The 23,073-nt window shown below is 39.2% G+C and overlaps 1 protein-coding gene across 3 annotated transcripts; it reads left to right on the plus strand.

The window, feature by feature from the left end:
- On the plus strand, positions 1-22,539 carry HAL (histidine ammonia-lyase). Of its 3 annotated transcripts, none has more exons than XM_063308812.1 (20): positions 1-330; positions 5,115-5,175; positions 5,384-5,438; positions 6,203-6,277; positions 6,369-6,441; positions 7,252-7,318; positions 7,530-7,567; positions 7,656-7,781; positions 8,630-8,769; positions 9,644-9,691; positions 10,969-11,116; positions 12,457-12,552; positions 12,983-13,041; positions 14,357-14,437; positions 15,788-15,853; positions 15,957-16,122; positions 17,405-17,539; positions 19,112-19,220; positions 19,330-19,399; positions 22,289-22,539. In XM_063308812.1, the coding sequence occupies exons 1-20, from the start codon at positions 84-86 to the stop codon at positions 22,451-22,453; spliced, it is 2,025 nt and encodes a 674-aa protein (XP_063164882.1). In that variant the 5' UTR covers positions 1-83; the 3' UTR covers positions 22,454-22,539. The 3 variants fall into 3 exon arrangements, with proteins under 3 accessions (XP_063164882.1, XP_063164883.1, XP_063164885.1); XM_063308813.1 differs by having other exon boundaries at positions 5,384-5,411; XM_063308815.1 differs by lacking the exons at positions 1-330; positions 5,115-5,175; positions 5,384-5,438; positions 6,203-6,277; positions 6,369-6,441 and having other exon boundaries at positions 6,896-7,308.
- Positions 22,540-23,073: the final 534 nt, after the last annotated feature.

The following is a 23,073-nucleotide window of genomic DNA, read 5'->3' on the forward strand; positions in this document are numbered from 1 at the left end:
TGCTGCAGAATGTAGACCAGAGTGGTGCTCAGCCTTCGACTGAAGCTCTCAAGTAACAGGACAACCCTGAGCTGAAGGCAGCTATGCCAAGGTACACAGTGCATGTCCGAGGGGAATGGCTCACTGTCCCTTGTCAAACTTTGACAAGAACTGTGAGATGGCTGGGAAAAGAAGCTCTGAGGCGTTACATCAAAAATAAGCCTGATAATGGAGGGTTTGCTTCAGTGGAAGATATAACATTCTATGTACGGTGCTGCAAAGGACTTGGATTGCTGGACCAGGATGATGCCCTGGAGGATGTCCTAGAGGACAATGAGTTTGTGGAAGTCGGTAAGCAAACTGCTTATTACAGGTCTGAAAATCTCTTGTGTAAATCAAGGGGAAATTATCTATAAATTTCATGAATTAAGAGGGTCAGAAAGGGAAAAGATGGCAGGAAACAATGTCTTAAGCTTGGGTCCAGAGAAGCCACATCAGGAACATGTTTACCTTTAAATGTGCAATATTTTAGTCACCGCTATTTCCAAATATCTAAAAACATTTTTAGAAGGGATGTTACAAACCATGCATTTTCCTTATTTATGGACTGAAAGAAAAGATACTTATCCGAATATATTAGATCTAAACTGCTGTTTTCAATGGGGAGTTAGCTGGCTCGATGAATCCCCTGGCTAAATTTTTATCAAACTCCCTGAGTACTTTTTTCTCAGTTTCTGACATGGTGTATATTTTTGGTTTAGGCAATTTAGCCTCTGGGTCAATTTCAATGGCACAGTCAGTTTTTCTGTGGGGCAGTAACTGGTCTGACTCCTTTTCATCAAACACATCTGCAAAATCAGCGTATTCGCTAGGTATAGCTGCCTCTGCCTCTGCCTTGCCCACCGGCAGCTGACTCAGCAATACCCCTGCCAGCTGGGCATCCCTCTGCTTGTGCGCTTGCGGTGGTGGGCTGCTAACCCTGTCTTTGAAAATTAAGGAACCAGTTCCCCAGTCGACTTGGGTTTTTCTACTTTTTAGCCATGGGAGTCCTAATATGAGTGAATAGTTCGCTATGGGGGCCACAATAAATTGCAATGTCTCTTTGTGCCCCCCCAACCTCATGGCGACGGTTTCAGTTCAAAACTCTACTGGACCCCCACAGGCAGTGAAATCATCCATTTGGCTGAAAATGATGGGTTGCTTAAGTCTCTCAGCGTTGAGGTTCAGTGTGTTGATTAGTGTGGGGTGGATTAAGCATTTAGTACCCCAGAGTCTAACATCGCCATCAAATTGGCTTTGTGGCACATTCTTAAGTTTTTTAACTCTACCCTGATTAGCAACATGGGGCAGTCATCACTCACCAGTGGGTCTTCTCCTTTCTCCTCCTCAGCAGCTGGCATGGTGCGCCCAGGATTTTCCACCTGCTTGCGGGCGTGATTTAGAACAGGTGAAATTCATTTCCTGCCAGCTTTTGTTCCTCTGGTTCCGAGTCCTCACTTGACTCCAGCAGCAGGCTGGGTTCCATGTCTCTGCAGGCTAGCGCGATTGCCGCAGCTCCCTTGAGCTTGGGTGGTGGGGTCTTGGTCAGTTTCGCTCCAGATTTGACTCCCTCTGTCCTCCGCGTGGACACTCTGCTGCCCGATGGGTGTCTTTGCCGCATTTGAAACAGCCGCCTTTCTTCCAGGCACATTCCTTGGTTTCATCTCTCTCAATTCAATTCAGTTCAATTGGTTTTATTACGGTCACTGACCAGTACAAGATACAATTCGATAAAAATATGCACATTAGCCATTAGCCATAAAATATGAGCCATCTAAATTAAAATAATTTTAAATTTGAGTTTACAAGTTCCAATTAAGTGTTAAAATGTGTTTGGATCACAATGTAAGTAAGCCCCTTAATCAAGTTTAAAAACAATCTTATTAATTTGCATTATCATGACTAATGTTCTATCAGGTATAAGTGTCTATAAAAATATATGTAAATTATTAAAAGAAGTGATAAAAAGAGTAAAATATCATATATAAAATATGTTATATAGACCACAAAGTTATTACAAGGGATACATTACTACATTTTTCCAATCATAATCTGACGTATCTTCATAGCAGCTGCGCAGAATCTGGCTACTTGCGCCGTGACAGTTGGATATTCATCTATAAGTAACATTTGCATACAATCTATATCTTTCCATCTAGGGCATTTACTAATCAAAGGTAATATTAGTTTACTCCTGAGCTCTTTATAAAAAGGACAACGGAGAAGCACGTGGTCTGTAGTTTCTATCTCTCCATTGTTACAAGGGCACCGCCTTGCAGCTATTGGGATTTTTTTGTATCTGCCTTCCAAGACTGCAGAAGGGAGTGCATGACTTCAAGCTAGGGAGAAAGCTTTCCACTGGCTAGGAATTTCGAGTTGAGAAAGGTAGTTAGCAATATTGACAATATATTTATTATGCTCTGAAGATAGGAAATGAGGAGCCTTCTGTAAGTCCGTTTGTCTCTCTATGTCCTTTATCCTTTGCTTCAGGGTCAGTTTTGCCTGTTCGTAATCCATCCTAAGAATTGAATCTGTAGAAAGTTTCATCTCTCTTGCGGAACAGCCTTCTCTGCGCAAAGGGAGCCCCGGTATTCCTCCCCGCTGTCTGCGCTCTCAGTTGCCTTCGGAATTGGTACTGGGTGTTCTCGACTTCTCCAGCTAGGCAGATCCATTCCTTTAAGGTGAGGGGGGTCTCCTCTACATAACACCCATCGCAGGATTTCTGGTTGCAAGCTGCCCTTGAAATAGTCAATCTTGATGGTCTCTGACCAATCTATGACTTTCCCTGCCAGGGCTTTGAACTCCATAGCATACTCAGCTACACTCTTCCCCCCTTGTCTAAGTTGCTGGATGGCCGACTTCGCCCTCATCTTATCTAGCGGGTCTTCAGACCTCTCCCTCAGGGTTTTCATGAACTCTCTTAAGTTATGAAGTTCAGGTGCCATGGCATTGTGCAGCTGTACATACCAGTCTGCTGCTGTGCCGCAAAGCCTCACTCCAACTTGGCTCACCTTCTTGTATTCGGTGGGGAAACAAGTCCCAAACTCCCACATGTAAATGGATACATTGGTCAAGAAAAATGCCAACTGCTTGGGGTCGCTGCTGAATTTGACTTGTATCTCCTTCGAGGTTCCCAGGTGCACCACCTCTGTCGTAGGGGCTCCTACCGATCCCTCCTGGCTCTCTGCGTGGCCTCCACTTCTCCTCCATCTGATTGGCGAGTCGAACATCCTCAGGGGGATTACCATGCATTGTCGACCTCGTTGATCCGGTGAGGCCCCCCTGGAGAGCTGGGCGGAGAACTCCCCTGGCGGATAGGCTAGAGTGTCAAGGGCTTTTGATACGTGCTGCATCATCACTTCCATGGCTGACATCCTCGCCTCCAACCCCCGAATCACTTGTGGGGTTCCGTCGCCTTCTGTTGCCATTCCTCGAGACCCCAGGCTCAGCACTCTCACTTGGGCTTCGGGGGGGGGGAGTGCTCTCCCTTCCACCTCCTTCGTGCCAGATTGTGCGGGTCCTGTCTGTGGCTCTTCCACTATAATATCCGGAGTTTCGGGTTCTCTCGCGAAGTTGAGGGTGAAGAGTGCGCTCTCCAACTTGGTGGTGTTCAGCCAGGGTTCTGCTTCACACTCGCTTTCTCCGCTCCTGGAGCTCTCCACTGACTCAACCTTATCTTCTTCTCCCTTGGCGTACAGCACCATCCACTCGGTGGAGGTTGAGGACGATGGCTCCTTCGCTTTGGTTTTTCCATGTTTTGGCATTTTTCATTAACTCTCAACTGGGTAACTTTCCCCAGGAAGAGTTCTCGAATTTAATTAGATTCACAGCTTAATGTCAGCCCTGGCTCATTCAAGCATTCACACAATGACAGTCAGGAGACCTGGGTCCTTTAACTGTTTTAATGAAGCGAAATGATCAGGACAAGAGTAAAGCTGCGAATGGAGAATTCCCGCTAAAACATACATTTAAAACTGCATTCCCTTAATTGCTTTCTTTTCCTTCTTCCCACGGCAGTATGTCACCCTCCCCCCCGCTTCCTACCCAGTTGGTGTTGCTGGAGTATCTCTACTGACTGGCCTTGATGTGTACCACCATAAATCTCTAGCCATAATAATGCAATTCACACTCCATCCCAACACCCCCTCCCATCTGGTGACAGAGAGTCTGACCCAGTGATAAGGAAGCAATGGAAGATGCTCCGATAAGGGGTTCTGTGAACCTTTTGGTCAGAGGAATCTACAGTCACAATCATCATAGCACCCCAGATTTCAGCTGCAATAGTGTCTCAGCTGAAAAGCAAAGATCTTCATGCTGCTTGTCCTGTATCACTCCTCCCTGTTTCCAATCCACTATCAAGCTTTTAAGAATAAGTTTCTGATACAAGGACTTGGTTTCTTGGCTTATGCTTTGCATCAGCCTTCTGTAAGTATTGTTAACAAAATAAATTGGACTGCTATTCCCATAATACCCATTCTCAAGATATTTGTAGGGCACCGATATGGGAAAGATATGTGCAAATAATAAATTAATATTTAGGTCTGACAGAATTATATGCTTCTGTCTGCTATTAAAAAGAGCACAAAGAGCTGGTGTTTCCCCAGGTTCTGGGGTAGAGATAGAAGCCTGTGGATGATCTGATGAGGGCATTCCAGGATAATGGATGAGGCACCCGGTTCCTTGTTTTGATGTTTTTTGTTTTTTCACTGCTTTGTGGTTCTATTGTTGTTGTGAGCTGCCTAGAGTTGTGGTCTAAGGTGGGTGACCATACAAATCTTTTTATAAATAAGGGAATTAGGAAAAAGGGAAGCATAGAGAGACATGGAGAAATGACACAATGAGGTTTGGACTGATTCAGCAAGATGAGGATGAGGATGAGGATGAGGATGAGGAAGAGGAAGAGGAAGAGGAAGAGGAAGAGGAAGAGGAAGAGGAATTAAATTTATATGCCACCCAACTCCCAGTGGATATAGTGTGCTTGATTCTGAATGCAGGGTATGCTTCTCATCAAAAAAAGGTAAGCGAGGCATGACTGGTCTGGACATAGAAATAAAGAAAACCTATGTATTCACAGGATTAATTTCCCTTTCCCCTAGTGATACAAGGAGATGTAATGTCACCAGACTTCATTCCATCTCAACCAGAAGGTGTTCATTTGTATCCTTTGAAAAAAACCCTCAGATTTATCTTTGTTGAGGATTCCTAGATTGGAAAGATTTAGTTTAGTGCATAATTGTACTCTTTATTGCTCATAACAGTAGCCTAAAAAGAAGTTTAAATGAACAAAAGTAAAATAAAAGCTCCAAAATGATCCTAAATGTAAGCCACCACTTGCCATGTTTGTTTTCCTTATATGTTATTTCAGATACAGTAAATATAGAGAGCCGGAACAGGTATGGAGGAATGATGGTTTATCAAGAGTTAGCACAGCCTTCAGCAATTTCATGTCCATGTGATGCAATCAAATTAACAGCATCCCAAACCAGAATGACCATTGATATAGTGGGAACTGAAATTAAAGTCTGCTCCAGGATGGGGCAGGTTGAATATAAATCCAAATGTGCTTGTTTCCTGTTCTCTCCCAATCCTTGTTTTTTCTTCTTACACTATCACTTAGATCATAAATTTGCAGGCTGCCTTGTTTTCGTAATTTTCCAACAGTGACTAAAAAACCTTGGTGCTTTAGTAATAAACCACAACAGGATGACATGTCTGGTCTGGTAATCTAGGTTCTGGTCAACAGAGTGGGATTTACTTCTGAATAAACAGAAGATGCTGAATTCCTAATAATCTCAAGGCTAGTAAATTGGTTGATGTTCAAATGCTGGAAATAAGCATTGCACTCTAATAGTTTTGTGTGTGTGTGTGTTAGATTTATATCCTGCTTTTTGTTCAGGAGCTTAGCAATTTGTTTTTAATTACATGAAAATAGTTCCTTTATCACACAAAATTATTAGTACAATGGCTCAATTTAGGATTATTTTTCTTGTTTTCTTATAAACCACTTTGGGTTCCTCCAGAAGAGAGAGCAATACAAAAATTAAATAAGTAAAAATGAAAGAGAAACTATGATGGTCCCAATTCAACACCTTTGTGCACAAGCATTAGCAATATCTCCACAGATTAGAGTTGGATGCCATTATTGATGTCATGTCCTTCACTCTAATACAATTCTTTTGTTCAGTATCTTTATTTAGATGGGAACAGTTTGACAACAGAAGATTTGGTCAATCTAGGAAAGGGGTTGTATAAAATCAAGGTAAATATCTGGAGAGATTTTGACTCCCCGCCCCCCTTCCCCTTGAGCCATAATTAAAACAGAAAATAAGTAAGGTCAACTTTTTTTCCAGATTACTCCTGAAGCTGAAATTAGAGTTAGAAAATCCAGAGATGTTATTGAAAGTATTATAAATGAAAAAAGAGGTAACCATTACTTTCATTTCATGAAATGGTCTTATGGGTAGCACAGACCAACATTTCCCTTCTTCCACTTCTTATTTTAGATTCCTATAACTTAAGAGCAAAGAAAAAAATCCCATTTGCCAACCTTATTTTGAAACAAACAAAATGCACATATTACAAACCCAAATCATGGCAATATGGTAACAGAAATAGAACTGAGTTTGCATCTGCTGTCCTAATGCTGGATACATATAGCTGGAATGAGCACTATTCAAAGGGAAAACATATTCTTAATATAAAAATAGTAAAGTAAGTATTAACACCCATCAGCTATGCTGCAGTCATTGGGACAGAATGAGTGGTAGGGAGTGGGAAAGGAGTCACCATGGCCATCAACACAATAAGCTGGTGGTATGAAAAAGGTAGCATGAAGGCAGGGCTTCACCAATGACATCATCATCATCATCATCATCATCATCATCTCTGATGTACCATTAAATTCTTTCTGGTGTGCCACATGATGCAGTACTGTAGCCAAAGGGAGGTGACTGCAGCAGGTAAACATGCACATGCCCAGCCAGACCTCCCTGATTATAAAGCATTTTGGGAAGGGAGGAAGAAATAAGGATGCTGCAGTGAACAATATGGATTGTAGTGGCCTCAACATGCCCACCTTCTTCTTTGTTGCTGCCACTATCTGTTCTAAGTGATGTTTTGGGAGGTCCCTTGATAGTCTAAATGCCTAATCCCACCTGGACAATGATTGCAGAAAACATGACAATGTAAGTCTTATTTCTTGAAACAAAAAAATAAAATATCTGTATCTTTCAGTTGTCTATGGAATCACAACAGGCTTTGGGAAGTTTGCACGAACTGTTATTCCAAACAGTAAGCTACAGTATGTCTCTTATGTTCTTTTTAATGTCTATGAAAGAAAACTGTGAAAAACATAGTCAATTTCTAGATGATCATTTTGAGTCAAAATAGCTTTCACTTTAGTGAAAGAATGTCCTTAGTCTTAACATGTAGGTTTTGACTTTTTAATTTTTTTGCATTAAATTTAGTTTCAGAATATAGTTTGAACTGTTTTCTGGTTTTTTCTCTCTGAGGGAGCTTCAAGTGAACTTAGTCCGGTCGCATTCTGCAGGTAATGAAGAGTTCATTTCCAACTATTTCATAGCAATTTTACAATCATTTTCATCCTGATAATCTTGAGGTGATCATTTTCATTTCAGGGGTTGGGAAGCCTTTGATTCCAGAGCGATGCCGTATGCTCTTAGCTCTAAGGATAAATGTCCTAGCCAAAGGCTACAGTGGACTTTCATTAGAAACTCTTCAGCAAGTCATTGAAGCATTTAATGGTAACATAAGTGTTTTCCTGAATTTTTTCATGCTTCAGTATTTTAGTGCAATTGTTATCCTTTTGAAGAAAGTAAAGCTCCTACTAATGGGCTAAGAACTCTTCCAAAAAAGGGAACACAATCTTTCTCCCTTCTCTGTGCCTTTAAAGCAGCAGGTTCCACTCTGAATAAAGCAATAGAATGTTAGAGTTGAAGTGGACCATGCTTGCCAATATAAATTTTATTTATATTCAGTTTTTTCATGTAATGCTCTAGCACAGTGGTAGCCATACCTTTCAAGTAGAGAATGCATGGAGCCCAGGGTTGAACTGTTGGGTTCTTGGTGCTGTCTGAGTTTGGCTGAAGAAGCCTTCCCTCCTTTCCATCTGCCACCTGAAAAATGCACGCACGCACACACACACACATATACACTCCCACAGGTGATCTTATCCCCCCCTCCTCCAAAGTTTTTCATTGGAATTAATGATGAATTGTGTGGAAGACAGAAAATGGTAGCACTTGAAGTGCTTTGGGGAACCCTGGTGGGGTTGTCTGTACAGTATGGTTTAAAAAGTTGAGATGGTGGCTGTGATCAAAGTTTCACCTTTGATCACAGTTTTTTTATGTGTGTTGCCATCTTGACTTTTTTCACCATGTACTTTGGACATTCCTGTAACTTGGGATATTGGTAGTGACTAGAGAAAGCTGAGACTATTGCCCCTGCTGAAAGCCAACAGGGTGACTTGGTTTATGTGTGGCACCCCTACTCAGTGGGAACTATCATTCAAGTGCCCTGCTAAAGGTGAGGAGACAGAATGCATGGATCTCAAAGAAAGAGATGCCCTAACCAAAGTGACTTTCCCCCATAGCTTCCTGCCTGCCCTACATTCCGGAGCAGGGGACTGTCGGGGCCAGTGGAGACTTAGCCCCTCTTTCCCATCTTGCCCTGGGACTTATTGGAGAAGGAAAGATGTGGTCCCCAAAGAGTGGATGGGCTGATGCAAAATACGTAAGAGAGATATTTTCTAATGTAAATGGTACATGTGCTGATGGGAAATTAATTAGGGAGGGTACATTGAAAGGGAAGATTTTTTTAAAAAAAACTCTAACGTCACTTTAGAAATTATCTTAACTACAGAAATGCCACTTCAGAATGTCTAGAAAATCTTCTGTTATAGAACAGCAGAATTTCAAAAATCCTACTAGGGAGGTTCTTTATATACTGTAGTTCAAGATCTGTTCATAGTATATGTTCAAAAAACCCAAGTGTTCTGTATTATTACTACAGCACATAATCTAATCCAATATGCAGCCTGAATAGAGTGAGGCTGTAAGAGACATTGGGCTGCATAAGCCAGCCCTGTTCTCCCAAATCACTAACTTTCCTGTGTTGAGCAGCCTCTATGAGGGGCTTCTACTCCAGCTTGCTTGAAGGTAAATAGGAGTCACTGTGTAAGGGCAAGCACTGATATTTCAGAGTTCCTAGTCATGGGAAAGTTTGTACTTGTGTTGAGGCAAACACACATAGAAGCCACCTCCTGAATGAGGAGAAGCAGTTCACAAAGTTAGGGCAGTTTGAAGAAGGACAGTGGAGCTGGCGTTGCAGCCTCACATCTCTTACAATACAGCTGTGTTAAATGGTGATAGCCAGTAAAAAAAAAAAAACTTCTGTAAAAAGGAATACAGAAGAACCTAGAAATTCAAAACAACAATTCACGTTAAAACTAAAAATTGAATGGAAAGTTAGGGCCACTTCCTCATTTTTGTTCTAGCATGAATGGCTGCTAGATATTTCAAAGTATTTGGGGACAGAATGCTGAGAACATCAATTTATTTAAAAAAACTTTTCTCACTTAATAAGCATTCTTGGTACTGCTTTGCAGGTGCTGGAAGCTCATGGACTCAGACCAATTACTTTGAAGCCAAAGGAGGTAATAAAATGCATGTTTGTTTCCTAATATCACTGTTTCAATAGGCAAATAATTTATTATATAGGTACATAATGCAGCACTGAGTTGTTTTAGTGCAGTTAGGGTGAACCTTTTGGGCTTGGTGTGTCAAAAAATTGGAAAATGCCTAACTTGGCTCTGCTGGCATGTTCACCCCCACCCCCTGAACAAAAGACAAACAATTCTTTACATATTCATTTATTTTTAAAAATGCAGTCCAATGTTGGGTAGTCAAAAGGACAGAGATGGGAGAAAGATAGGTAGGTGGGGGAAGTTGCGGTGCCTTTTGTTTGTTCAGTTTCTTTCACAAATGACAACCTCAAACAGGGAGAATAGTTGTTGGGTGTTGTTGAACGCTGGTGTGTTATCCAGAACGTTGTGGCATGTCACCTTTGACATGAGTGTCATAGGTTCGCCATCACTGTTTTAGTGAATCCATGAGGTCTGATATATTCTGCAAAAAAATATAAAGTTTTTTTAAAATCTTCTTAAAAGTCTTGGGCATAGGGAAATGGTTTATTTCTCCCCTCTTTTTTAGGACTGTGCAATTTTTTCCAGAAGTCCTCCACTAACAGCTCATTCATACCTTCCCTATGCCCAAGGTCAACTCTAGTTCCTTCTACATCTTCTTACTTAGCTGTGGCTAGAATGCTAGTCAGTACTCAGTATAGGATTAATTGATCTCTGCTGGATATAGTGGACGTTTTCCTTACCTACTTGGATGCGATACACTTGAGTGTTTTTGATAGATTTTATTGCATTTGCTCCTTCCCTGAATATATACTTACAGAAAACAGGCCTTACGTTAACTATATGGTGAAAGATCCAAGAGATAGAAATCTCAGGCATTCGTGGAGTTTTCTAAATGGCAGGACTGCTAGAAGGGGGAATTGTGGAGAACCTTGCACACCATGCGCTATGACTGGCAGAGAAGCACCTTCAAGTTAAACAAAGGTTGGAGGGAAGGAGTTAAGCAGCTTGTTTCCCCACCAAAGCAGTTTCCTGAGGCTTCTTTGGGCTGAAGCACAAGAGAAAACATCTTGTGTAGTTTGAGCCAGGAACATATAGGAAGGACACACACATGTCTTTAAAGCAGTGTTTCTCAACCTTGGCAACTTTAAGATAGGTGGACTTCAACTCCCAAGCTGGCTGGGGAATTCTGGGAGTTGAAGTCCACCTATCTTAAAGTTGCCAAGGTTGAGAAACACTGCTTTAAATAGAAGGACTTGCTGAATATAACCCTTGCTGTTTCTTCGAAGGGTCTGGCTCTTATCAATGGAACACAAATGATAACCTCTCTGGGATGCGAAGCAGTTGAAAGGGCCAGTGCGATTGCTAGACAAGCTGACATTGTGGCTGCCCTCACACTGGAAGTCCTCAAGGGCACAACAAGGGCCTTTGATACAGGTTGGTATTTTTAAAGCATGGTATAGACCAAGGTCCGTCTCTCTCTCTCTCTGTGTTAATTTGCTTGTTCATTATTTTCCACATGTTCTTTATTCAGAGACATATTCCAGAAAACTCTTCAACAATTCTAAAACGTACTTCTGATCACACCTACAAGTCACCTGAGCTTGCCACCAAGATAATGAGTAACAGTATTACAGATTTTACACAATGTAAGCCTGTGGTATAACAGTGTCAGCCTAAGGAGGAAAAGCCTATTTTTATCTTTTATCTACATTCAGAGAGAGTTGTTTGGTACACTTAGAGCATTTTGGAGAGCCAGTTTGGTGTAGTGGTTAAGGCAGCAGGCTAGAAACTGTGAGTTCTAGTCCCACCTTAGGCACAAAGCCAGCTGGGTGACCTTGGGCCAGTCACTCCCTCTCAGCCCTAGGAAGCAGGCAATGGCAGACGGCTTCTGAAAAACCTTGCCAAGAAAACCTCAGGGACTTGTCCAGGCAGTCTCCAAGAATCAGACATGATTGAACGGATTAAAAAAACCACACCTAGTGATAGCTTAACTATCAGTCTATGAGTAAAATCACTTAAGGTGATTTTACTCATAGACTGGGACAAGATAAAAACATTATCAAGCAGTTAAAAAGGCAGATGGGGTTGTCAGAGCATATATATTCGCTGTCTACAAGTTGAAGTCCCAAACCAAATGTGACTCTCCCAAATCTTGGGTGCAGTCCCCAAAGTCCTTTAAAAGTTCCCGCTAATATTTAATTGGATTAATGTAATTGGAGAAGATGATAATATGCTAGTTTGCATACCCATGACATATATTTCAACAATACTAATTCTCACTGTGGGCAGCCAAAACGGCATCATCACATACAAGAAGCAACTTCGAAAGAATCCTAAGCTTTGCAGAAGTATGAAAATATTTAGGAAAATACTTTAACAGGAGGGAGACCAAACAACTCAACCAGAATGGGTTATGCTCAGTGGGCACCGATGCTAGCTGATCGCGGAGGGAGCAAGAGTAAAATGGAACTAAATAATCCTTTTTTAAAAAGGAATGGTGTTTGGACCCCAAACAGAAACACTCTGTACACTGCACCATTTTGTTGTGGGTCCCATTTGTCCAAAGAAATAGGAGTATGCTGAATGAATCATCACCAAATCTTCTGTACTACAGAACATTGCTAGAGTTTAATGGATTACAATTTTAAATTATTTTTTTTCCTGCTTTGTATTTCCCTTAAGTGGAGCCTTAAGCTTATACAGAACTAAACAAGAAGGCGTTATTTTCAAAAGCAAAGGGAAACTGTTACCTCTTGATCCTTATTTTAAAACAGATATTCATGCACTGCGACCACATCGTGGGCAGATTGAGGTAGCTTTTCGATTCAGGTCTCTTTTAGACTCTGATCATCATCCTTCTGAAATAGCAGGTGAGTAACCATTGGCAGTAGAAATAGACTTCACTTATCCAGTTAGATGTAATCTTTTTTTTTTTCACTGAGAGTAGTACTTTGAGTCATGAATATTATTTGTTGCTAAAAAAAATCACACATATAGAATATTTAGAATACATTAAACATGTTACAGCATAAATTTAGTCTGAGTGTAGAACTTATCTGTAAGCACATGATATGCAAACTTCATTGTAAAAGTAAAATATTATTGGTACTAAAATTCAATACTCTTGTACGTGTTGCTATGTGAATCCATAGTTACAGAAGTGAAAAGGATTGCCACATAATCTATCTTCAAAACATTTCAATGCAAATCCCATATTTTAATTCAGCATTGTGGAGGTTTAGTCAAAATATTAATGTAGGTCTTCTAAAACAATTGTTGTTTGCTTTGTTTGTTTTACAGAATCGCATAGATTTTGTGATAGAGTGCAAGATGCATACACATTGCGTTGTTGCCCTCAGGTAAAGTTTCAGAAATTCCTTAAGATATACTGTATGTAGTCAGGATCTTAATATACATTCCAAGTTAACAGAAGTTAGTTTTATAAGCAAGTGCAATTCACAAATAACACTGCTGACATTAACAAAAACTGTTAATTTCAGCAGTTGTGCCTAGGAATTGCACTTGTTGATAAGTTGTATCACCTGCATGCAACTAAGTGGCAGCAGCCAGTCAACTTTGGCTGAACTCAGAGAAATTAAGGAAGGTTAGACAGGCAAGCACTTGGACTGGAAATCAGTAGGAAATCCCAGGACTGCAGACTTATTTCAGCAAATGACTTCCTAGATGATGAAGACAGTGATAAATCATTTCCAGATTCTTCCCAGGAAAATTTCACTTAATCTTTACCTGAAAGAGAGTTTAGCATGTGCCTGTACATGTGCACAGTTTCAGTAGGTGACAGCACCTAGCCAATCTTGTCTGAACTTCAAAACTAATCCTGACTGGAGCTACGGTAGTGCTTAGGTCCTACCCTGAAAATCAGGGCTTTAGTACTTGCAAAAAACATCCTGGAAGAAGATAGTAATAAACCACTTCCTATTGTTGCCAACAAATTTTATGGATGTCTCCATGAAGTCACCAGGAGCTAAAGTTGACTTCAGAGAGACTTTACTGTATGCAAAAATGTTTTCCAACCAGGGATTATATTTGTCACAGAACGCACTAGAATCTACAGTATATGGAATTATCATTTCAAAGAATAATAATTCAACAATTAGTTGAATAATTATAGAGAATAATTTAACAATAGTGAAAAATGGTCACTCCTGAATAGATTACTTGCAACCAATTAAACAGTGCTGCATGCACTATAGATATAGGCAAACCTATTGAACACGTGTAGCATGTTGCATAGGAAACTTTATGTAGGGATATTTTTCAGCCTTCGTGTATTCTGAGTGAACAAAATATCTGCCTTTCATTAACTCCGTATGTTCTGCACACATGTGGCTGAACCAAACAACAATCTGACGTAAATCCTGTAAGACTTATGTGCAATGATGAAGTATGCCATGAATATAAGCGGCATACCTTCTAATTTTTGCAAAATATCAGACCTTAGTATGAAGACAGTGCTCCATTTGTAAACAAAGATGGAAAGGGTGGGCTTTTTTCTTATAATCGCCTTTCAAAACTGAAGTCCTCTGGTTATGCTGGCTGAGAATTTGGAGAGTTATAGTTCAACACAAACAGAGGGAGACAGGTTGGGAAGGTTAACTCTAAAATGAATAATGGTTTACCAAAAAATGACTAACTTCTATCTTTTTCTTGTAGGTTCATGGTGTTGTGAATGACACAATTGCTTTTGTAAAGAACGTAATTACCACAGAGATCAACAGTGCAACAGACAATCCTGTATCCTTATTTCTTTTAATACTTACACTGGTCAACAAAAATAGATTTATGGTTTTATCTCCTGAGGAGTTCTGTTACAGTGCATTTGGGGGGGGTGTGTGTGAGAGAGATGATAGATGATAGATGGAGCCATTATGCTATCCTCTCCCAGGTTAAGCAATGTTAGGCAAAGCACATAAAAAGATTACGAAGCAAAAGAAGTTGTAGGACAAAAAAGGTGAATCTAACTAAATCTGATTTATTCCAAAACCATCCACTATACCTCTTCCTATAGTTCTATCTATGCCAACCAGTCTTTTTCAACCTCATCCATACACTGATTTATACATTGCCTTTTGTTCTTTGTACTTCTCACCTCTCCCTTTCTGAGGATTTTGTCAACTCTATCCAACCTCAATTTTCTAAGTCTTTTCTATGTTTTCAACCCATTCATTCTTCCTTCATACTTTTATTTTGTGGTTTGATTCACATGTATTCTCTCCACAGTGTATGATCAAACTATCTCAATGTACTTCTTTTGTACTGGTTACTCTTTTTTGTACTGAATTTTAACTTCTTTCAACAAACATTTATTCCTCACAAGAAGCTACTTAGTATCCACTGTCTTTCTACCAGCATTTCTGCATCTTAAACATTTTTCATCCATTTTCTCATCTTTAATAAATATTTTCCAAAGTTCACAAATTCATCCATTTATTCTAGTTTTTCCCCCATGTAAGTGTACTGTAGCTTGCAATTGTTCACTCTGGTTTCTCTTCCAAATCTTGGTCTTTTACATACTGTATTAAATTTTAATTCCATGCTCTTTCTTTCATCATACAATCTATCTAACATTCACTGCAAACTATTCTATTTCTCAGCCAACAGCATGACATCATCTCAAAAAGATGTATATGCACATTCACATCCCAGTTAACATACCTCTAACATCACCATAAGCAGTCCATATATATTTATTCATAAATACACTAAACAATAAAGGGGGCATCATGCACCCTTGTCTGACTCCCTGCTCAGAACTGAACCATTTGCTAAACATTTCTTTTATGCTCATTCATTTTTTATTTCCATTATTATATCCTTCTTACTATATTTGGTAACTGACATTCTACTCCATATTTGTGCAAAAACTCAAAAATTCAAGCCTATTGACTTTATCATATAGTTTCTATACATCAAAAAAGGTATAAGCTTACCTCTCAGTCAAGATCTACTTTAAAAATTATTTGCTAAGTCCCACCTGTATTATTTAATAAGTAAATGAATTAATACATTAAAATATGGAGTTTAATCTGATCAAAATCATCCTTTTTAAATCTGTCTTGTTAATTCTTAATTTTTTTGGCAAAGATGGTTTTTGCTGACCGGAAGGAGACAATTTCTGGAGGAAATTTCCATGGTGAATACCCAGCCAAGGTAGGTGTCTAAAATACCTTTCTCTAATATGCACTTACTAATATTGGAATTGGGGGTGGGGGGTTGGATAAAAATCCTATGTCTAAAACTGTTTAACTTGCAGGCTTTAGACTACCTTGCAATTGGTGTCCATGAACTTGCTGCAATTAGTGAAAGGAGAATTGAACGACTCTGTAACCCATCACTCAGTGAGTTGCCACCGTTTTTAGTCACAGAAGGAGGTCTAAATTCTGGTTTCATGATTGCACATTGCACAGCAGCTTCCTTGGGTGAGTACTTAGGCCCACAGGCATTTGAATGACTTGGGAAAATATGAATTCACACAGTGCATCCTGTCTGTCTTATGATTGTACTGTAGTGCATACAGCTTTTCTGACAATTTCTCTCTTGTTCATAGCCCTTTGCATCTAGTGATATCAACTGCAAGCTGACACTGTGCCAATACTTCTGTACATTGATAGCATGATTCTCTATATGCAATATCTCTTAGGGTAGATACTGGTGTGGCTTGTAGGCTTATTCCCAGATATGTATGCATAACATTGTGGCACTGTATCTTCCACTCAGGGGACTGGCAGCCTGTGGCATAGGAAATATTGTGTGGGTGGAAGGAAGAATGGATTCAACTATATAGAAACATATCCTAGAAGCTAATATCCCACAATGGTTGGGCTACAATATTTCAGCAAGACAACAGTCTGAAGCATACCTCCAAATCAAAGAGCCAGTTTGGTCTAGTGGTTAAGGTGCTGGGCTAGAAACCAGGAGACTGAGAGTTCCAGTCCCGCCTTAGGCCTGAAAGCCGGCTGGGTGACTGTGGGCCAGTCACCCTCTCTCAGCCCAACTCACCTCACAGGGTTTTTGTTGTGGGGAAAATAGGAGGAGGAAGGAGTATTCGGTATGTTCACCACCTTGAGTTATTTATAAAAACAATAAAGGCAGGATAGAAAATAAATAAATAAAACCAACTATGATAGGAAAGAAGAAAAGATAAAGCTTTTGGAATGGCTTGCACAGTATCTAGACTTGAATATTATTAAAATCTGTATGGAAAATTCAAACATGTAGTGCATGCAAGGAGCTCTGATAATATCTCTGAGCTAGAAGACGTCTGAAAGGAAGAGTGGTAAAACATTCTGAAAGCAGAAATAGAACGATTTTTAGGTTGCTCCAGGAAACATTTGGAAGCTGTTATTTCTGCCAAAGGGAGTATAACAAAATATTGTAACTGGAACCATTTTCAAATTTCTGTACCTGCCATATTCTTTATGTTCTTATTTTGAATCTGTAAACAATTACATATAAATAGGAAGTATGCATTCAGCTTGTACTCAGAAAAATGTCAAATTTAACTATACTAGGTAGAGATTATGTCGGCTTCTGTTCACTTCAGGATTCATTGAAACATACAATATGACCAGTGCCTAAAGTTTTGGATACAACACTATTATCACAAAGACCTTTCATGGCTGACTGTTGTTTATGATGGGACATTGTTTCTATTATTATTTGCTTTTGAGGCCATCATTTATTCCTTCTGGGCTTCCGCAGTTTCAGAGAATAAAGCCTTGTGCCACCCCTCTTCTGTGGATTCTCTTTCAACCAGTGCTGCTACAGAGGACCATGTATCCATGGGAGGATGGGCTGCAAGAAAAGCACTTAAAGTCATAGAGCATGTGGAACAAGGTAAAGCTCAGTTGCAGTTTCCTAGGCAGGATGGGTGAGTCAGTGTAAATTTGATTTCTCTCACTGCTTGCTTTGCAGGGCAAAATCTTGTTTTTAAATAAACTGTCCAGACACAAATTTATTGATCTCTTTAAAGTCTACAGGGAATCTATTTCTTTTGAAAATGTGTAAGACCACCTGGACTCTTGGCCTTTTCTTTCTTTTCACAGTACCACTGGTACATCTCCTATCTTCTAGCAGATTGTAAGATCACTATTACCCATAATGTAGCCAAATTTTGCCTTGCTGCTACCAGAGTAAGGCAACAAATATTGTCCAATAAAATTGCATTTCTTTGACACCTTTAAATTTTCCTCCTCTCCTCTCCTCTCCTCTCCCTTTCCTTTTTTTCTTTTTAACTCTTTTAACTTCTTTTAATTGTTAATTTTTATGATATATCTAGAACTTTTTGTATATACGTGTATATGTACACATGCTGGTGAAAGGCCACAGTAAATTGACCTATCCACCATAGTCCCTCATATTCACAGCAGGCTTTTCTCAGAGGCTGCTTCAGAAAATTCTACAACAGAGAATCAGTCCCTGAGGCGAGCCCACAGTTGCTGTGACTGGGTGGAGTGTTTCTGCTATGAACCTAAAGAAAAAGCAAAGATCCCTGATAATTTCACACATTTTCAACAGTGAGTCAGATTTGGAAGCATGAACTTTAGCGAGACTTTGTTCTTGCTGGCATTCATTTTGCCATGTATCTATGGGGAATTAAAAACTGGCAATTGTTTCCAGCAAGATCTGTGGCTAAATTCTTTAACATTTCTAATGAGCTGGAGGAGAGGTGAAGAGTATGGCATCTAAGTGGTACAGCAAGCTTTTTAAAGTGCAGGCCTATCACGAGGGATATATTTTGGCTCCTTGAGGCAGCCCAGTGCTTTGAAATGGTATTGTAAGTGACTCTAGTATGTAGGGTTTAAGACTACGAAATAGACCAAAAGTAGGTTTTTAGTTGCTGATCTTAGATGGATTGTCATAGTGTGCTTCATTAGAGGCTATTACTAAGGTAGTTCAAGTTGACAAGACTTCTTTCCCCCTTTTATTCTTCTGCAGGTATTTTATTGTGGGGGTTCTGCATTATGAATAGCTTGGTGTGGATGTATTCTTAATGGTATTGGATATTATTAAATCATGTTATGCTGGTCTATGACTGTAATAAAGATTTGATGTTGATGATTTATGGCCATGGTGCTTGCCCTGTTTACTTGTTGTTTATAATGTTGCCTAAAGTTTGCACAATGCATGCTAGTTTGTGGTCTTGAAGTGGCCTAATAGATGTACTGTCTTAGTTTGACTTTTTTCCCTGATATTTTACTTATAGAACAACTTCTTGCATTTCTTGGCAAATGGTAAAACATTTATACAATTGCTTCAGAAGTCCAATTTCAGTCACATCCTCAAAGTGCCAACTGGATTGTGTAACTACAACTGTTGAGTTGGTAACTCAAGGTAAGAGTTAAGGTAACTACAACCTTAAACTCTTTTCAGCTAACAAAGAACTTTCCTATTGCTTTCATTCACTAGTGCTGGCTATAGAACTTCTTGCAGCATGCCAGGGCATTGAGTTTCTACGCCCCCTCAGGACTACAACCCCATTGGAGAAAGTCTATGACCTTGTGCGGTCTGTTGTCAGGTATATCAAACAATGATTCCCACAGATTATAGCTTTTGAGAACATTGGCCAAATATTAACAAAACCAAACTAACGGCTAAATTTAGGATTTCAATTTGACTCTTTTTAGGCCTTGGATGAAAGATCGTTTTATGGCCCCAGACATCGAAGCAGCTCATCGGTTGCTTGTGGATCAGAAGGCAAGTTGCTGAAGTCCATATATATACACATACACATACATACCCACAGACAGACAAACAGACATATAACTGTACATGCCAAGCAATTGCTCCTAATTCCTTACAAGTTTTTAGTATACACTGTTCTATGAAAAATATTTAAATGGATAAATATTAAATATTTAATGATATTCTCCAAATGTGTTAGGACTATAACTCTTCCCAGCCAATATAAATAAGGTTGAATCAGGGTTGTAGCATCTACTGCAAGAAGATAATAGCATATTTATTTCAGATATATTTACCTGCTCTCCAGTGTCAAAAGTTTCCTAGGTTAGCTCATTAATGGTGAATGTTAGAAAACAGAACAAGATGAGAAATAATCAGCAAAAAATAATCAGCAGGTCAGTAAAAATAAATATTCAAACCAAGTAAAGCAAAAATAGAATCTGTAAAATGTGGGTAGATTAGGAAGTCTTCCTTCTCTTTATACCAAAGAGATAAAGTTGGTGGTAGGTAGAGATGTGGCATTTCAGAATAAAAAAGAAAAAATTGGGAGGAGTTTTTATCTTGCCTTTATGATGTGGGCATGCTATTCAAACTGGCTTCAATCAATTAAATTAATAAAATCATAATAAATAAATAAATAAATAAATAAATATCTTTGAGTCAGATTTTATTCCTGTAACTGTATGGATAAATCCATGCAGGGTTTTGTTTTGGTTTTGGTTTTTTTGCAACTTTTGGGGAAGTGGTTTACTACTGCCTTCTTCCTAGGGGCAAGAGAAAAGTTATCCAGTTGGCTTCTGTGCCTAAGGCAGGACTAGAACTCAGGTTTTGCACTCCTAATCCAGTACCATAACCACTAGACTGGCTCTCAGTAAAAGCATACTCTGTGTAAATACTCCACAGACAGGTATATCTTACATGAATTGATAATTTATTTCGCACTGATGTTGTTTGGTTATCTGTGAATGGGTATATATCTTCACAAAGCCATTCAGAATTTTCTGGAGCATGCTGAATTGGTTGAGGATGACTGGTCCCTTTGCAAAATATATACATATGACTAGGCATGGCTCTTGCTGAATCACCTCAGTCCCTAAGGCTGATACAGCACGTCCCACGAGGAACACTGAAAGTGGATTATATGTGCACCCACTGAAGTACAAAACACTGCAGCTCCCTTAGTGATACTGATTGTCACCCCTATGAATTGGATATCTTATCAGGGATAAGATAGACTTTCATAGTTAATTTGGAAACCTGGTCAGGTAAAAAAAGAAGCACTTTTGAACTGTTAGAAAGGTTAGGGTTATAATACCTCATTACTGAAATGTTTAAAATGTAATCAGATTATATCAAACTTAAATACAGTGGAAAAATGTGACGAAAAAAATGAGATCTAAATCAACGAACGACTTGCCACTGTTGGGGTGCCTGCCAACAAACTGAGAGGAGTCAGTGGGAATGGTACAGTATCTAATCTGGTGTGCTGTGCCAGAGAAAGGCTCCCACTAAGAAATTTTGTAAGACCGCAAAGGTTCCAAATGAGCTCTGCACAGGCACACAGCCCATGTGTGTGAATCACAGATATCACAATCAACAGTATTCTTTTAAAAATATATTTATGAAAAAGAGGTATGTTCTAAAAATCAGGTCCTAGTCCATATAAAGCACCCAGATGAAGCAAAAAGTGACTCTGTGTAAAGATCAGAAAGTCTGGATTCGATATTATAAAAGCGAAATGCATTAAGTCAATATACTGTAGAAAGCAATAAGCAAACTAAAATGAAACCATATATAGAGAATTTAAGACTACAACTATATAACTACAATTGAACACTGAAAAGCTCTAAAAGCACTACATTTTTTAAATGCTGGGAAGATTTTTTTTTAAGTTAATGAAGGTGCCAGATGACGGTTTCTAGGAAGGACAGTTTCTAGGAAGGAAACAATTCTACACATGGAAGAACATCACTGAAAAGGCTTTTTCTACTTGCATCATTGTTTTACCTTTCTGTCATATTAGAAATTACAATTCAGCAACTCCTTTTGGAGATCTCTAGTACCAAAGCCAAAGACTGGTTTAGAGCAAATACAAAGAAAAGTTATTGGGCCAGTCACTGTCTCTCAGCCCTAGGAAGCAGGCAATGGCAAACCACTTCTGAAAAATCTTGCCAAGAAAACTGCAAGGACTTATCCAGGCAGTCTCTGAGAATCAGACATGATTGAAGGGACAAAAAAAAAAAGAATCCAGATATGTTTCCATTTTTAAGTGTTATGCCTCCTGTGTCATGCAGATAATAAATCACTGTATAGGAAAATCTTTCTAACCCCACCTGGTTTTCCAGGAAAGACAGCAGGAGGTGAGATTCCAGGAGGCTGGGCTTATTATATTGCATTATTATATTTTCAGGCCAAGGGTCATGCTCAGCTTTGAATTACTTAACAGGAAACCACATTTCATAAAGTAACCAGACCAAGGACAAATGAACAAATGTTATGTAATTGGCCAGTCACTCTCTCTTGGCCCTAGGAAGCAGGCAATGGCAAACCACATCCAAAATCTTGCCAAGAAAACTACAGGAACTTGTCCAGGCAGTCACCAGGAATCAGTACTGATTCGAAGGCACGCATACATACCTATAGTCTGAACTTCAGATAAAAAAACTTGTCCTCTAAATATTCTGGACTTCAGGTCACATAAGCCCTAGCTTGCATAGCCAGTAGCAAGACACCTGTACTGCAAAACACCTGGAGGGCATCAGTTACTTGTTCCTAATTTTAGCGTGTCTCCTATTTATTAGTGATTTTGACATATATTCCAATATTTTGCTGAATTCCAGAATCAGACTTTGTCTTTTCTTCTAACTCACTTTTTTTTTTTAAATTATTTCCTACATCTAGGTTTGGAAAGTAGCTGAACCATACATTGAGAAATACAGAAGGGAACATATTCCAGAATCCAGACCCATTTCCCCAACTGCATTTTCTCTAGCAGCCGGTAAAAGTGCGTCCCATCACCACCACCACCACCACGACAGTGATTCTGAAGCACAAGATGAACAGTGAAAGCTAACAGAACTGAATCTCAGTATTTCATATGCGGGATTGTTTTATGTGTTCTAAAAATTTCCATAGTTTATTCCAAAGGTTTGGGGGAAAAAACCTATTTCCTAAACTAGAAATACTAACAGAAATGTGGCTGAAATAATTTTACAAGTTTAAAAAGATGAATATATACTGTAGATTTAGTTTATTACAAAATTAATGGGGGTGGGACTGGAATGCAAGCCTGTGCGTTAACCACATTTCATGACAAAGTTAATAAAATCAATGTCAAGCCAGAATTAAGCCAGTTAATATGAACAAACTTCCAATATATTAAAAGGAATATATCTAATGTTGCAGTTTTTACAGAAATTAATCCTTAAATCTTTTCCAAGATGGATTCTGAATTCATACTTTTGCAAAATTAATCCAGTACTAGAACTGTATATAATACACAAAAGCAGTGAAAGATATTGTAGAAGTATAGTAAAATACAATTTGGTAGTAATGCCAAGTTTGCAGGCTGTAAGCCATATATCCAAAAGCGCTGTAGGACCAACAGTACTTCTACATGTCCCCTTACCTCCAACCTGGGGATATATAGGTTTGTTAAATAGCTGTTCTTGAAGGACTTATTTGCA

This window comes from Candoia aspera, chromosome 7 (assembly GCF_035149785.1).
Source record: "Candoia aspera isolate rCanAsp1 chromosome 7, rCanAsp1.hap2, whole genome shotgun sequence".
NCBI lineage: Eukaryota > Metazoa > Chordata > Lepidosauria > Squamata > Boidae > Candoia > Candoia aspera.

Bases quoted from the DNA above. Each gene is read 5' to 3' on its own strand.
- HAL (XM_063308812.1), top strand. From the start codon at position 84: ATGCCAAGGTACACAGTGCATGTCCGAGGGGAATGGCTCACTGTCCCT. The intron at 7,568-7,655 runs GTAATGAAGAGT...TTTTCATTTCAG, and splicing joins AGTCCGGTCGCATTCTGCAG to GGGTTGGGAAGCCTTTGATT. The intron at 15,854-15,956 runs GTAGGTGTCTAA...TTTAACTTGCAG, and splicing joins ATGGTGAATACCCAGCCAAG to GCTTTAGACTACCTTGCAAT.